Raw genomic sequence first — 15,654 nt, 5'->3', positions numbered from 1 at the left:
TTCTAGTTTTCATGTGTTGTAACCATAAATAATGTTTTAGCCAATGATACTGTTTAAATGGATATATTTGCTACACTGGATGACCTCACAAGCTGCAGAGCTTGTTGTAATTGTAGACAAAATGAGAGAATGTCGCTTACAGTCTCCACGCTTTTTAGGCCAGTGCGCAGATTGTTAATGTCTTTCTCCAGTTCAGTCATGCTGGGAAAAAAGGAAGAAAAATAAGTTGGAGAGAGAGATAATGAGAGATAATGTTTCACTGGACAATTTGCAGACCCTTTAATCTCATTTCGAATGGCAGAGGAATGGATCACATCAAACAGTATCTTCACACAGTGACTATGGTTTTGCCAAATAGGACGTGTTCCTGGATCAACAACTTTTGTTGGTGCTGGAACAACTAACCCCATCCCAAACTATAAACTACCCCTAAAATGAGAGCGAAATGATAGGCTGAAACTGTTCAGGCTCTCAGCACGATGCCTAACATCTGATTGGTTGTTAAAGGAATATTACAGGGTTCAATATATGAACAAAAATAAAAACAATAATATTGTGAAATATTATAATAAGCTTTTTTTTTTATACATTTTAAAATGCAATCTATTTCTGTGATGCAAAACTGAATGTTCAGCATCATTACTCCAGTCTTCAGTGTCACATGATCCTTCAGAAATCATTCTAATATGCTGACTTGCTGCTCAAAAAACATTTCTTCTTATCAATGTTGAAAACCGTTGTGTTACTTAATATTTTTGTGAAAACTAAAGACGCATTTTTTACAGTATCCTGACATTATAAATACTTCACTGCCACTTTTGATCAATTTAACGTGCCCTTGCTGAATAAAAGTATTAATTTCTCTAAAAAAAAAGTTGAAGCATTTGTGGTATAACACCGATTACCACAAAAATAATTACTTATCCCATGAATAGAAGCAGAAATGTGAAGTCTATGATTTTTATAAAAGCACTCACATTAATTCTTCTCTTAAAACCTGTGTATTATTTGAAGCTTTAAAGCTGTTTAAATCATCTTTTTACTGTTGCTTTTGGGTTTAAGGCATTCCATTGTCACTACAAATTTGATAAAGCTTTAGTTTTTCATATTAAAATTATGCTAATATTGCATAATGTTTATGTCATTTAGGAAATTAATTTGTATGCTAATCAACATTGTGCCACAAAGTTTTGTCGATTAAGCTTATACTAAACCCAGAATACTCCTTTAAAAGTGTTTTTCCTATTACATACACTCTTTTTGGAGACAGAAACTCTTGAGTGGGTGTAATTGTGAAATGTTGTCGCATACTTGACTTTGGCTGCTTCTGGCACGTTGTGCAGATCGTCATGAATCAGGCTGACTTTCGGGTACTTCTGCTCAAGAATGGTAATCAGGTAGTGCAGCAGAGTGACGTTCCTATTGAGAAACACACAGCCTGTGTAACTGCATGGCTGGTAGAAGTTTAATATACAGAACTAACACAAACTGAAGCCCCGTCTTACTTGTCGATGCTGGACTTGGTGTCAGCGATCTTGTTGAGAGAGGACACTTTGAAGCCATAGGCATTGCCCCTCTGGCCTTTGTTCATGTAGTTACCGAAGGCCAGCACCACCTCCAGAAGCTGTCGAAGATTCTTGCTCTGAAGAACCTCCTTAGAGGCTTTACTGAGAGCTGAAGGAGAAAAATAGCATTTTTTATATTACACCTACACCTTAATTTCACAAAAGTCTAGAAGAGAGCATAACTGTATACAAATTTACCTTCCACTTTCGGCTTGATTTCTACTATTCTTTCTGCAAACTTCTTTTTGAAGTAAAGAGACTGCAGTCTTTGCTGGTAGTGGTTGATTCTGTGGATTAAATAGAGGATTGAAATAAAACACCACTAATTATATAATAAGGACAAAAGTCTGGATACAGCTGAATTAAACTTTCTTATGATCTTAAAACCTAAAGGTTTCTGCTTATGAAATTAGTTTTGGTGGTAAATACAAATGGTCTAAATTTGAATTCTAGTACTAATGCTATGTTAACATTATTTTAAATGACTTTCATGTGGAAAATCGTTATAAAAAAAGTACAAATGTGTCCTAAGGAAACCTCTTGATCTAAAGACTTCTGCTTAAATGCTTCAAATTAATTTTGCTGACAAATATAAAGTGTATACATTTAAAGTAAATCAACTATAAGTTCAGTAAACATTAGTATTTCTGTTATTTCTTACTTTTGATGACTGTACTTTTATTGTGGAAAAATAAGGAATAAATGTGTCCGAACAATTGACTGGTAGTTTATATCAAATAATATTTCATATAAAATATAAAACATAATAAAGTACAATACATACTGAAAGAAAACTGACTGTCAGTTTACTAACAAGGGGTGTACCCATAATGCATTGCTAGAAAACAGCTGAAACATTAACAGCCAAATATTCTTCTGTGGCTTTTCATTGCTCTGTTAAAACATGCCTGTTCGTGAGACACGGGTCCTGTTTGCCGTATTAAATTAATAATAAAAAATAGTCTAATAACACCTGCAACTTGTTTATTTTTTATTAATAAATGGAGCCGCCCATTCTTCATGGCTTTTATATTTATATCCTTGTGGGCTGACATTCTACAGAGATTAATGACAATACACAATGAAGAGATCAAAAAAATGACGACATGTATAATGCATGAAACTAAACAGACCAAGATAAGAACGTCATTCTGTAAAACAGTTTATTTTCCACATACTGACCTCTACACCACCTTTAGCAGAAACACCATTTAGTAGATATTCAGTTTTTTGATGGCTCTGTCCAGTCTGATGAACATAGTTCTCTCTATTTATTATCTTCCAAACGAAGTGTTTTTTTCATGACCTAAAATGATGGTTACCTGCTCATCTCATAAAGGAAGCGATCTGCCTTCGCCATCCGCTCCAACTCATGTTTGTGTTCCTCCAGAAGGTCCACATCACTTTTTTCTGGCATGAACTTCAACAGCTGCAGGGGAAGAAAACAAGCAAGCATACTAATGACTAAATTGGGCCAACCAATCAGAAATCATTTTGAAAGAAAAGTCTTAAAGGTACAGTACCAAAACAGCCTGTTTTTTCATAAAATAAAATTCAAGGATAAATTATGAAAAGAAAAAAAAAGATATCCTGGCCCTTTTAAGTGATTTGAATGCAATGCGGCCCCATTAATGAAACACACATCCTCGTCACACTACAATAACTGTTTGATTAAACTGTTTGATACTGTTAAGACTAAAACAACAGCAATCAGAGGAGTTATAAAATCTGATTGCCATTATATATATTAAAGTCCATTTGGAAAATGTTACAAACATTTACGTGCTGCTCTTATTTGGTGATTTGCTTAAGTTTAAACAGGGCGAGGTATACAAAGCTGCATTTTATTACCAATATAGCTACATGGCTAGATCAGGTTTTAATTAAACTACAAAAAGCCACATTAAAGGGAAAGGGGAGTGGTGTGTGGCCAAGTATGGTGACCCATACTCGGAATTTGTGCTCTGCATTTAACCCATCCAAGTGCACACACAATAGTGAACATACACCTGGAGCAGTGGGCAGCCAAACCTGCAGCGCCCGGGGAGCAGCTGGGGGTTCGGTGCCTTGCTCAAGGGTCTCACCTCAGTCATGGTATTGAGGTGTTGGTTATTCACTCCACGACCTTCGGGTTACAAGTCCAACTCTCTATCCATTAGGCCACGACTGCCCTTTAAATTAATGTGCTTCACTCGCAGGATACCCACAACTGACTTTATTCAGACACGTGAAAAGCTGGTACAATATTAAAAGGCTTTGGTATGTTTTATATTTTTACAAACTACAGCAAATTTCACCATCAGTCAGAATGACAAAAATGCAAAGATGACATGGTGTCTTGCCAAAATTGCTTCTGCAAAACAATAATTGCACACTGGCTAGGACTGTCAGGCTTATGTAATTAAACGTGCAGCCTGTGGAGACGCTGTATCAGCTAATCACAGTTCTGAAATATTTGACGTCAATCCACTGCAGTAAAACAGGTTTGTTTTGGACATAAGCCACCTGGAGTTATGAGTTAAAGTGTGAGCTAAGTGATGGAGTATGTGGTGATGGATCTTACCTGCTCCAGCATATCCTTAGGTAGGTCTTCCTGCTCATCCATGGTCAGTATGGCTCTCTTGATCTCCTCATTGGAGAGTTTTAACCTGCAATAAGAACATTTGAGCGAATCAGTGCATGTGGTTTCCTCATTTTTGAGTGAACCATACAAAGAAATAATCTGGTCATATTTCCATATCGTCATATGACAGATAGACAGATAGACAGATAGATAGATAGATAGATAGATAGATAGATAGATAGATAGATAGATAGATAGATAGATAGATAGATAGATAGATAGATAGATAGATAGATAGATAGATAGATAGATAAATTCAAAACAAATAAAATAACAAAATAAATAAATGAGGCCAAACAAAGTAAATAAAATAAAAAAATAAAAAAACAGTAAATAAAATAAAGTGAATAAAAAAGTACATAAAATAAATAAAGTAAATAAATAAATACATACAACTAAAAAGGCCAAACAAATAAAATAAAAAATATACACAACCAATAAATATAAAAATATACACCACTATAAATATACATATAAATATAATTGTATACACCAATAAACAAACAAATTAATTAATTAATTAAATAAATAAAAACAAATGAAATCATACATAATAAACCAAAATAAATGAGCAAATGCAGTATGCACAAAAAAACTATCTTCTGAAATAACTGAACTAACGTTTCTTGGTGCAGTAAAGGTTTAAAATTGCTGAATTCCAGGTTTTATTAACATCTGTACATTTTAATCAAACACATAAAGTGAGCTTATGGGAGAGATCATAATCTCTGTTTATTGCCGCTGCTATGGCGACTTGTGATGCAACATAAAAATCTGGCTAGGATCATCTTATGAATAAAACGCTTGGCTGCAATTGTGTTTTAAACACATTGTCAGCCGTCAACAAAATGGCTTAAGTAAACAAAGAATTGTTCTATAGTGAGTCATGCAGGAAGGTTTATTACTGTGAATGAATCTTAAATAGTCAAAGATGGTGGCTGTGGGTTCCTAATTTACAGACTCACTTGGAGAGAACAATGTTGCAGTTTTGTGCACGCCGTCCATCGATGACAGACAATTCTCTGACCTTTTTAGAAGTGACGGTGTCATCCTCTGATTCTTTCTGCAAAGAATGGAATGCATTGAAGGTCAATATCACACTGAAATGAAGAGCAAAATACTGAGAGAGCAAGCTAGTGATGATTTCACACTTGAGGGTTTTAGTGCGAATCGGTCAAAAGGTTTGAGTGCTTGTCAGGTGTGAAACTTAAAGAGATTAAAACGTGGTTCAGAACACCATAACAGTCTAAAAGCAGAGCCATAGTGATTAGAAACAATCGAATGCAGGTTTGGCAAAAAACACCGAATGCGAAAACAACAAGAAAGTGAAGTGAAGTGAAGTGAAGTGAAGAAACCTGCTGTCTCAAAAGTAAACGCCAAACAGGACAACATGCTCATGACACAACCAGACATCCACAACAACAGAGGATGAAAACAGTCATCTTTTCCTCTTTAGCATCAGCTGGGGAGCAGACAGCAAGAAATTGCGTGTTTAAATGATCACACGTCGGGTTTTATTTGGAGGAGGAAGAGGGTGAAAGGGAAAGTGTCCAAAAACAAGAGGATATTTGTTTTTTAGTTGATGGAAATCTGTCTCCTTCACTGTTGCATAAACTCCAGATGCATGCAAAACCAACCGCATGCCTCATACCCACTTGGCTAATTACGAACAAAGACATCTTGAAATGCTCGCTAATAAACTGAAATAGGTCATTTAGTTCATTGAGTTTTAAGCTATGCTACAAAAGGCAACAATTTGGTGATTATCTGTATGAAGAATGCACTTAAGATTACATTAAAGTACTATGCAATAGATGGTCCTTTAATACCAAATTACTTACTGATTACTATATTTATATATGGCATTTTGGGTAAATCTCACAAAAATGCAGGAAAATGTCATATTTCATTTCAAAACCAAAATAAGAAATTATATTATGAAAGAATAGATCATTAAACCTATCGAAAAATAATTAAGATTAATAAATTTTTTACATTGTGACAAAAAACAAAAGTCTTTAATATATCAAATATGATTTTAATGGGATTTGTACATCATTGTAGTATTTGTTGTACTGTTTCTATTTGTGGTACTTCTAATTCTTGTGGCTTATTCCAATATTAAAAATCACTATATTATTGCTTTTTAATGTAAAATAGTAACAAGGGCTATATAAGAGTAATGATAATCAGCACCAAAATAATTGGAACCGCTAAATGTGCTTACTTTGCATTACAATAATGTCACAATGCTGCAACATAATTATTTTCTGTTGATTTTGGGATGAAACGTGACCAGAAAATTTACTTGTGAGATTCAACCATTCATGTGTCACTACAAAGTACTTCTAAGAATACCATGTAACTACATGTCCGAAAAACATGGCATTACCATGGTATCATCACCAACTAAAGGGTCAGGTCCGAAGATCACTTACCCGTCTAAAGATATTCAACAGAGAGTCCTTTACGGCAAGCGAGAAGCAGGAAAGTGTTAGTTAGATCAGGAAGTATATAAAAGGGCAGGAGTAAACATCATGCAGAAAAAAAAGGGTGATACAATACAGAGGGATGGACAGAAACTGCCTGACACCGCAGTATTTCTCATACAATGCATTTGGAACAATGTGTGAGACGTTTATAATAAAGGAGCAGACGTGTAAGGATTCTCATCATTCCTTTATGTTACTGGTTACCTGCTGTCTCTGGTAAGCAGAGAATGTTTTCTCAACATCCTCCAAGTCCAATTGTTTGAAAACTTTGAGGTCGTCCAGGTCCAGCCACACAGTCCCTTCCAATTTATTCTGCGATACAGAGATGAATAGTGAATAAACTATATTTAATAAAATTAAACAAAATAGAATAAAAATGAATATATTTAAATACTTTTTTTTAATTAATTAATTAATTATAATTAGTCTAATTACAATTAAGGAGAAGTTTTAAAAATATATATATACAGTGGCTTGCAAAAGTATTCGGCCCCCTTGAACTTTTCCACATTTTGTCACATTACAGCCACAAACATGAATCAATTTTATTGGAATTCCACGTGAAAGACCAATACAAAGTGGTGTACACGTGAGAAGTGGAACGAAAATCATACATGATTCCAAACATTTTTAACAAATAAATAACTGAAAAGTGGGGTGTGCGTAATTATTCAGCCCCCTTTGGTCTGAGTGCAGTCAGTTGCCCATAGACATTGCCTGATGAGTGCTAATGACTAAATAGAGTGCACCTGTGTGTAATCTAATGTCAGTAGAAATACAGCTGCTCTGTGACGGCCTCAGAGGTTGTCTAAGAGAATATTGGGAGCAACAACACCATGAAGTCCAAAGAACACACCAGACAGGTCAGGGATAAAGTTATTGAGAAATTTAAAGCAGGCTTAGGCTACAAAAAGATTTCCAAAGCCTTGAACATCCCACGGAGCACTGTTCAAGCGATCATTCAGAAATGGAAGGAGTATGGCACAACTGTAAACCTACCAAGACAAGGCCGTCCGCCTAAACTCACAGGCCGAACAAGGAGAGCACTGATCAGAAATGCAGCCAAGAGGCCCATGGTGACTCTGGACGAGCTGCAGAGATCTACAGCTCAGGTGGGGGAATCTGTCCATAGGACAACTATTAGTCGTGCACTGCACAAAGTTGGCCTTTATGGAAGAGTGGCAAGAAGAAAGCCATTGTTAACAGAAAACCATAAGAAGTCCCGTTTGCAGTTTGCCACAAGCCATGTGGGGGACACAGCAAACATGTGGAAGAAGGTGCTCTGGTCAGATGAGACCAAAATGGTACTTTTTGGCCAAAATGCAAAACTAACACTGCACATCACTCTGAACACACCATCCCCACTGTCAAATATGGTGGTGGCAGCATCATGCTCTGGGGGTGCTTCTCTTCAGCAGGGACAGGGAAGCTGGTCAGAGTTGATGGGAAGATGGATGGAGCCAAATACAGGGCAATCTTGGAAGAAAACCTCTTGGAGTCTGCAAAAGACTTGAGACTGGGGCGGAGGTTCACCTTCCAGCAGGACAACGACCCTAAACATAAAGCCAGGGCAACAATGGAATGGTTTAAAACAAAACATATCCATGTGTTAGAATGGCCCAGTCAAAGTCCAGATCTAAATCCAATCGAGAATCTGTGGCAAGATCTGAAAACTGCTGTTCACAAACGCTGTCCATCTAATCTGACTGAGCTGGAGCTGTTTTGCAAAGAAGAATGGGCAAGGAGTTCAGTCTCTAGATGTGCAAAGCTGGTAGAGACATACTCTAAAAGACTGGCAGCTGTAATTGCAGCAAAAGGTGGTTCTACAAAGTATTGACTCAGGGGGCTGAATAATTACGCACACCCCACTTTTCAGTTATTTATTTGTAAAAAATGTTTGGAATCATGTATGATTTTCGTTCCACTTCTCACGTGTACACCACTTTGTATTGGTCTTTCACGTGGAATTCCAATAAAATTGATTCATGTTTGTGGCTGTAATGTGACAAAATGTGGAAAAGTTCAAGGGGGCCGAATACTTTTGCAAGCCACTGTAAATAAACACGCATTTCACACACACTGCAGTGTCGTAGTATTAAACTATTATTTTTTTAATAGATTGTTTCAATCAATTGTTTCGATTCGAACTCTGTGGGTGTAGGACTTTAGCAATAAACTTTATGTACTCACTTCACTAAGTTTGGTCCAGTTGAAAGACTTGAGAGGATTGGACGGCTGAGGGATGTTCTTTTTCTTAAGCATGGAGCCCAGAAGTCCTCCAAGGGGAGGAGGAGCACCAAAGCCAGGCATGCCTGGTGGAGGTGGTGGTCCACCGGGGAGAGGGGGTGGTGGCGGAGGTGCTCCGCCTGGAGGTGGTGGAGGAGGAATGCTAGCCAGACCAGGTGGTGGAGGTGGGATGCTACCAGGGGCCAATGGGACGAGTGGGGGGCCTCCTGGGATATTTGTCCTCTAAAAATACAAGACACAATATGATTGTGAAGCAAAAGTGTGGGGAGGCTTTGAATATGAAGGAAAACAATGCAAAACCACATTTCGGTCTGATCCAAAACCCTGTTGACAATGCATTTTTAGGCCCTGCTGAAAAAGCGTTGCCAGACTCTAGTCTAGACACTAGGCTGTTTCAGTTATGCTGCCACAAACAAACAAGCACTACTGGAACTACCATGATTATTCTGGATATGATATATATACTGTATACATACGCAACTATATTTTATTCAGAAAGAAAATGTATGAAAAAACAGTTCAAACTAATTAGAAATCAACTATTTCACACCAATTTAAAAAAATAAACAAAAAGGAAACCATCCTATAGTGGTTTTCTGGTCTTAGTTGGTTTAAAATTGTCTGATCCCCCAAACTGGCCAAGCTAGGGTTCAGCTGGATTATCTGGTCTTCTTTCACACCAGATCAGCCTAACTAGAAGCCAAAACAGGCCAGCTAACCATCGTAGGCTGGTTTAAGCAGGTTTTTTTAATCGGCAAGGAGCCGAGTGCTAGTTCCAGTTCAAACTCTTACGAGTTTCCATTTCAGTTAGGTTGCTGTAGAGAGAAAACAATTCACTGGGTTTTGAAAGAGGCACATTGTGCATATGTAACATACATTACTCATCTCATGTAGCCGGGCAGAAAGGTCAGCAACTTGCTGCTTAACAAGCTTATGTTCACTGCTTTCCTTCTCCAGCTTCTCTTTCATCTTATTGAGAGTTTGCATCATTTCTTCCTTCTCTTGGGCTTTTGCATCACACTCCCTTTCTTTCTTCTCCAGCTTCTGCTGAAGTTCATTATGTTCTACGATTCAAGCCAGAGAAAAACAAAGAAAAAAAGTTGAAATCAAAATGCACAAACGCTTTAGTATTTGACAACATCAGCAATGTCATCGCTGATTCCCATGCAGATGAAGACACATGTAAACACACTCAAGGCCTCCTGAGGGTAAACAGTCACTTAAATCAATATTCGGCTCATAGAAGAGGCATGTACCTTTTCTCATTTTTTCCGCTTGCTCTTTCCATTGTTTGACCTCATTCTCATTTACCAACCTGTAAAAGCAAACAAGAGAACAGTATTGGGCACTTCTGAATGGTAAAAGCGATAGTTCACATAAAAATGAAAATCCTGTCATCATTAACTCAGCTTCATATCATTACAAACCCATATGATATTCTTTTTTCAGCAGAAGACAAAAGGAGACATTTGTGTTGCACACAAGAAAGTCAGTGTTTTTTTTTTCAACACGAGAGAGCAAAAGTTTCCTTTTTCACAATTTTCATTTTTGGGTGAACTATCACTTTCTATGTGTCCCTAAACCACAAAACTTGCCATTCATAACTCATAAACAGCACAAAGATGACTTCATATTAGTCGGATAGGACCAGCAGGAAACCAAGGAACCTCGGTGGGAAATGTTTAGCGATCAGAGATGCCCCTTAAAATGAGAGTCAAACTTCAGCCCTGTAACATTTGATCAAACCACCAAATGTTTTCCATATGCATTCTGCATATTTGTTTTTATTTGACTGAAACTGTCCCAGACCGTCTCTCAGCTTTCGACTTGTTTGAACTAGAGTGAAGTTGTGTCTCACTTCTAATTAATCCCATGCAGAAAGATGACACAAAAATGTGTTTATTTTAACTCTTGTACCACCAAAAGGAAGCAACTTTCAGTCTGTACACACAGTTCTGCGACTGTCCTGTTCAAATATATTCTGGATGGGTCTTGGTTTATAAACATCAAGCAACAAAATCTGAGGTCTGGCGCTTTCCTAAAATGTGATTAGATACAGGTGAATGGTTACTTGCTTAAAATGACTTTGGGTCTGGATTATGGATTTGGGATTATATTTTTCTGAGCTGAATTACTTAAATCAAAAAAATATATGACAGGCAGTTTTGGAGAGTATTAAAAACTCAGGATATTAATAAATGAGAAATAATGAGGACACCAGAGTACAGTTTTGTTATATGTAAAGACATCTCTCACTCACATTCGAACTACGTTCTTCACGTCGAAGTTCTCAAGGGGAGCCACATCGGGGTCGTGACCCTTGTCATTCTGTAGGACAATCTGCTGGACAATTCGGTCGAGGAGGAGCCAATACTGCACAGTATTTCCATTTCTTTTATCTGAGCAAAGAGAAGAGCAATTATTTGATCAAAAATACCGTAAAAACTGCAGTATTGTGAAATATTATTACAATATAAAATAACTAACTTCTATTTTATTAAATTTTAAAATGCAATTTATTCTTGTGATATCAAAGCTGAATTTTAGTGTCACATGATACTTCAGAAATCATTCTAATGTGCTGATTTGGTGCTCAAAAATATTTCTTATTTTTATCAATGCTGAAAACAGTTCTGCTGCTTAATATCTTTGTGGAAACAGATTTTTTTTCAGGATTCTTTAATGAACAGAAAAAAATATTAATCTTTTGTATAAATGTCTTTACTCTCATCAATTTAATGCATTCCTGCTGAATAATAGTATAAAATTCATTAAAAAAAAACAATAATAATAAAAAAAAATTCTTACTAACCCCAAACTTTTGAATGGTAATGTACAATGAAATTTAATGCTAACTAAAAATTTGAATATTACTTTTTCATTAAAAAAAAAAAACATTGTCCAAGTCCAAAACACATAGTATTACTATAGGGCCATGTTCAAAACTATATACCATGGAATTATTTTGTATTCTTTAGTGGCAGTAGTTACGATGCGGTAATATGATGTCTGTTTGTTTACACTGTTATGGAGGGGTCAAGGGAAGTGACATCACTCACAAGGCATATGAAGACAGTGCTGTAAGACGGACATAAAGTGTGGGAAGGCGTCCGTGTGGTTTATCCTCTTCCGGATAAGGTCAAACACCTGAGTAGCACTTTTAGTGTCTATATGAACCTGACCCAAACAAAGAGACAATGAAATTAATATTGAAAAAAAGCACCTGTATTTACAGGCAAATTAAAACAGCAAGCATACATTTTCAAACCGCTTAGCGAGAGCTAATTCATCTTCATTTCGTAGCATCTCAAAGAACTCCAAATGCCTGAAGAGTAAAAAAAACGACTGCATGTTAAGCTCAACAAAATCCAGCCAAGTACTTGAGGATGATGTGTCTCAAAATACAGCACTTACCGATCTAACGTGGAGTTTTCATGGGACCGTAATTTATCAATCACTGGTTGGATGCCCAGCATTAGAAATTCATACCGCAAATGAATTCTGAACTCCAAACTGGTCTGTAAATGAAATGTTGGAAGTCATGGAGAAACTCTTGGATGATTTGAATCTAATGAGATGCAGATGTAGAGAAAGTAGCGCTTACCTCCCCTGCTCCTTGACTGAGGACCGCGTTGATGAAGGACATGATTGCCGTCTTGAGGTTCACCTCATCTCTGTAGTGGCCCGTACTCTTGTCCAAGTCATTTAGAAGGGTCTGTGTGAAAACCGAGAAGATGGGGAGAAAGAATGAGAACAACAAAGGCAAAAGACCTCTTAATATTTCATTTATAAGTCTCAATGGCCTTATTTGTGAAACAAAAGCAGAACGAATTTCTGTGTAAATCGTTGCATTCATTTCAAAGGAACAATTTATGAACAACTGGTTTTATGAATGATTTATGTTTAAAGAATGAGGCCCAGTGAAGGAAACCACCAAGTCTCGAATTTTCCACCCACCTGAAATCGCGTCCTTTCGCAGGCGAACTTTTGATAGTGCAACATGGCTTCCAGGATTTTCTTGTGTCCTCCGGGCACCAAGCAAACAGCACCCATGATCTCCAGAACGGCCACTTTGGTCTTGATGTTCTCGGTGGCCAAGCTCTGAGCGATGATGTTGATGCTTTCTGAATGTGCGAGCACATGGGCACGTCCCTGAGAGTTGTTCATCAGGGCTTTAATGCAGCCGATCAGCGAGGTATGGATCTGAGATTCAGTGGTCTCGTAGTCCATCGTTTTCAGGAAGTTCAAGATGCAGGTCAGTCCATCGAGGTCTATAAAGCGCGTCACAAACCTAGAGGAGCACCACAGAGGTCAGGCCAAGCAGATGAAAACACATTATGACTCATTATGACGCATGGAAAATTTTAACTTAATGCCCTGAATTTTAAGAGCAATTTCTGCTGTAGCTTCAGAGACGGTTGCATGAGAAATGTTGCTGAGGCCTTTACCACCATGATGGAGGGTCAAGCAAAATTAAGTCGCTGACCCTGTAATTGGTCTCTTGGGGACAGCGATACAAATTCTTAATAATTTTAGCAGCTGTCACGGTGCCTTTAAAAGCACATGTCATTTTACTAAACTTGGAATTAATCTAAATAATTCAATAAAATAGGCTGAAAAGTTGTCCAAAATTAACACCTTTTGTACAAGCTTCTTTTAAATTTCAAATTTCAATTTTACTATTGAAATGACAAATATTTTACATTTGTAGTGCTGAAGCATTTTCATACAAATATGCTAATCACCAGAAACACCAGAAGATAATTGAATATTTTGTGCAAAATAAAAAAAAAACTGAAGAAAAAGAAAGGAAAAAGATAACTGAATAATGAAGAAACAAAGAAATGAATGACTATTAATGAAAATTAATGTTTTTAGATTTTTTTTTCCTACTGACTTTGGTGTGATATCAGAATTTTTTGTGAGACACACTTCATATTATTATGCAAAGAGCATAAACAAATCAGTCTCAGCACAAGAGGAATAGAGCAATAGATCTAATACTCTGCAAAAACAAAGCATGCACGCAAAGTATGCACTTAATGCAATTTAATGAAGCACTTAGTGAAAAAGAGATGCTCCATGTGTAAGGCAATGTGCTTAATAAGAGTAATTAAAAATAATTATACTGTCATGGAATGACCCATAGAGTGTGTGTATTTGTGTGTGTGTGTGTTAAAGGCAGTACCTCATAGGCTGTGTGCGGAGAGCAGTTTTCAAGCTCTCTATGGTCTTATTCCTCTCCTCCTCATCCTCCTTCTCTAGGGCCAGCAGGGATTTCCTCTGGTGGTGATATTTAACAGAGGTAAATATTTAATGGACTGTCCAAAGTTTGCCAGGTAAGAGTTTTGTTAAATTACCTAACTGCATATAAACTGAAAAAAAAAATATCACCACAAAAAAAGTTTTAACTGTAATACAAAAGGAAAAGTGTGCTATAACATGTGAATGAATTTATAGTTTCACCATTTATCTGAGGATCAGCACTCTTTTCCCTATGAAATATTTATAGCTGTTTACCACTCGATAAACACCTACATCCCCCCAACAACGTCCTTAAGGGCAACATAGACGGAAATGAGTGTGGTCAGGGAAGTGTTCATTATTTACTGTTTGGTCATACTTACAGCGGCCATAGAATTGATCTGATCGATGTAGAATTCAGGCCAGCTGGTCGCCCCCTTATTCTCTTCCTGTTCCTATAAAAAAAATACTAAAGTTTAGCCTGGATACTGAAATCATATAAACACACATTTATCTAATCATAGATAGAAATGTTCAACTTTAAAATATGTAAATGTAAATCTATATCTATAAATCTATATCTATATATATATATATATATATATATATATATATATATATATATATATATATATATATATAGATAGATAGAACGATAGATAGATAGAACGAATGAACGATCGATCGATCGATATGCGAGTGGATGTTGAAGTGGAGGAATTAAAAAATAAGAAGGGTTTACAAAAGATTAAGACCCATTTTTTAATTAGAATAACAGGGAGATGAATCATTCACAACAAGAAAGTTAATTGGGAGAATTCTGATTTAAAACTGCAAGCGTCTGACACACAAACGTCACTGTCCTGTCCTCCACACCAACAGATCTCTTTGTACTGCCAGGTTCTCAAGTACTTCCACAGCCGCAATGTGTGAGAACTTAGCTTATCTAACCACTGCAATTCCCACAAAATCGCATCCAACAATCCAAAAGCGCTTGTGAACTGATATGTTTTATGTGTGTGTCCACAGCTGACACCTTGCTTGAGATGCTTCTTGTTACCTGAAAACAGACACAAGGCACTGAGCTTCGGCACTACTCAACTCCTAATGTTGAGTTAAACACTGGCAGAGTGTTAAAAGGCTACAATTCAGTCCAAAACATGCCTTTTCCCAGAGTAACTGATTCTTTAAAGCTTTTAATACAAAGCCTGGGGTTGGGAAACAATACCACAGTGTTTTGTGCTATGCTCAAGTGTCTATAATATAGCAGCTGCTTGCTCTTTCAGGCTAAGATTGACTTGTGCTGGCCAGGGTAAGTCTGAAATTGGGAATTGGGGTTGTTTTGGGGGGTTTCACGCACCACATGAGCCGACAAGCTTCCAGGAATCTTATTTAACAAGTCCACCCATTGTTTTATAACCACAGTCTGCAATTATACAATTTAACTAAACTATTTTGGACCATAGGGGTTTAAAGATTAATA

The 15,654-nt window shown here is 36.9% G+C and overlaps 1 protein-coding gene across 4 annotated transcripts in view; it reads right to left on the bottom strand.

The window, feature by feature from the left end:
• LOC306850277 (disheveled-associated activator of morphogenesis 1-like) overlaps positions 1-15,654 on the bottom strand; it is a 46,225-nt gene that overhangs the window by 3,785 nt on the left and 26,786 nt on the right. For 2 of the 4 annotated variants that reach the window (XM_079385824.1, XM_079385825.1), the window contains exons 4-23: positions 14,555-14,626; positions 14,116-14,210; positions 12,885-13,218; positions 12,532-12,642; positions 12,342-12,445; positions 12,186-12,252; positions 11,987-12,104; positions 11,188-11,326; positions 10,184-10,242; positions 9,804-9,991; positions 8,871-9,149; positions 6,885-6,992; positions 6,627-6,653; positions 5,154-5,251; positions 4,129-4,213; positions 2,888-2,994; positions 1,764-1,852; positions 1,506-1,674; positions 1,312-1,419; positions 141-201 (exon numbers count right to left, since the gene is read on the bottom strand). In XM_079385824.1, coding sequence (XP_079241950.1) covers positions 141-201; positions 1,312-1,419; positions 1,506-1,674; positions 1,764-1,852; positions 2,888-2,994; positions 4,129-4,213; positions 5,154-5,251; positions 6,627-6,653; positions 6,885-6,992; positions 8,871-9,149; positions 9,804-9,991; positions 10,184-10,242; positions 11,188-11,326; positions 11,987-12,104; positions 12,186-12,252; positions 12,342-12,445; positions 12,532-12,642; positions 12,885-13,218; positions 14,116-14,210; positions 14,555-14,626 — 2,418 coding nt within the window. The remainder of the gene's footprint in view (positions 1-140; positions 202-1,311; positions 1,420-1,505; positions 1,675-1,763; positions 1,853-2,887; positions 2,995-4,128; positions 4,214-5,153; positions 5,252-6,626; positions 6,654-6,884; positions 6,993-8,870; positions 9,150-9,803; positions 9,992-10,183; positions 10,243-11,187; positions 11,327-11,986; positions 12,105-12,185; positions 12,253-12,341; positions 12,446-12,531; positions 12,643-12,884; positions 13,219-14,115; positions 14,211-14,554; positions 14,627-15,654) is intronic. The other 2 variants (XM_079385826.1, XM_079385827.1) reach the window with 1 other exon arrangement.

The sequence above is a fragment of the Barbus barbus genome (genome assembly GCF_936440315.1).
Source record: "Barbus barbus genome assembly, chromosome: 30".
In the NCBI taxonomy this organism is placed as follows: Eukaryota; Metazoa; Chordata; class Actinopteri; order Cypriniformes; family Cyprinidae; genus Barbus; species Barbus barbus.
The sequence above is the reverse complement of the archived record's forward strand: the minus strand, read 5'-3'. Positions and strand labels throughout refer to the sequence as shown.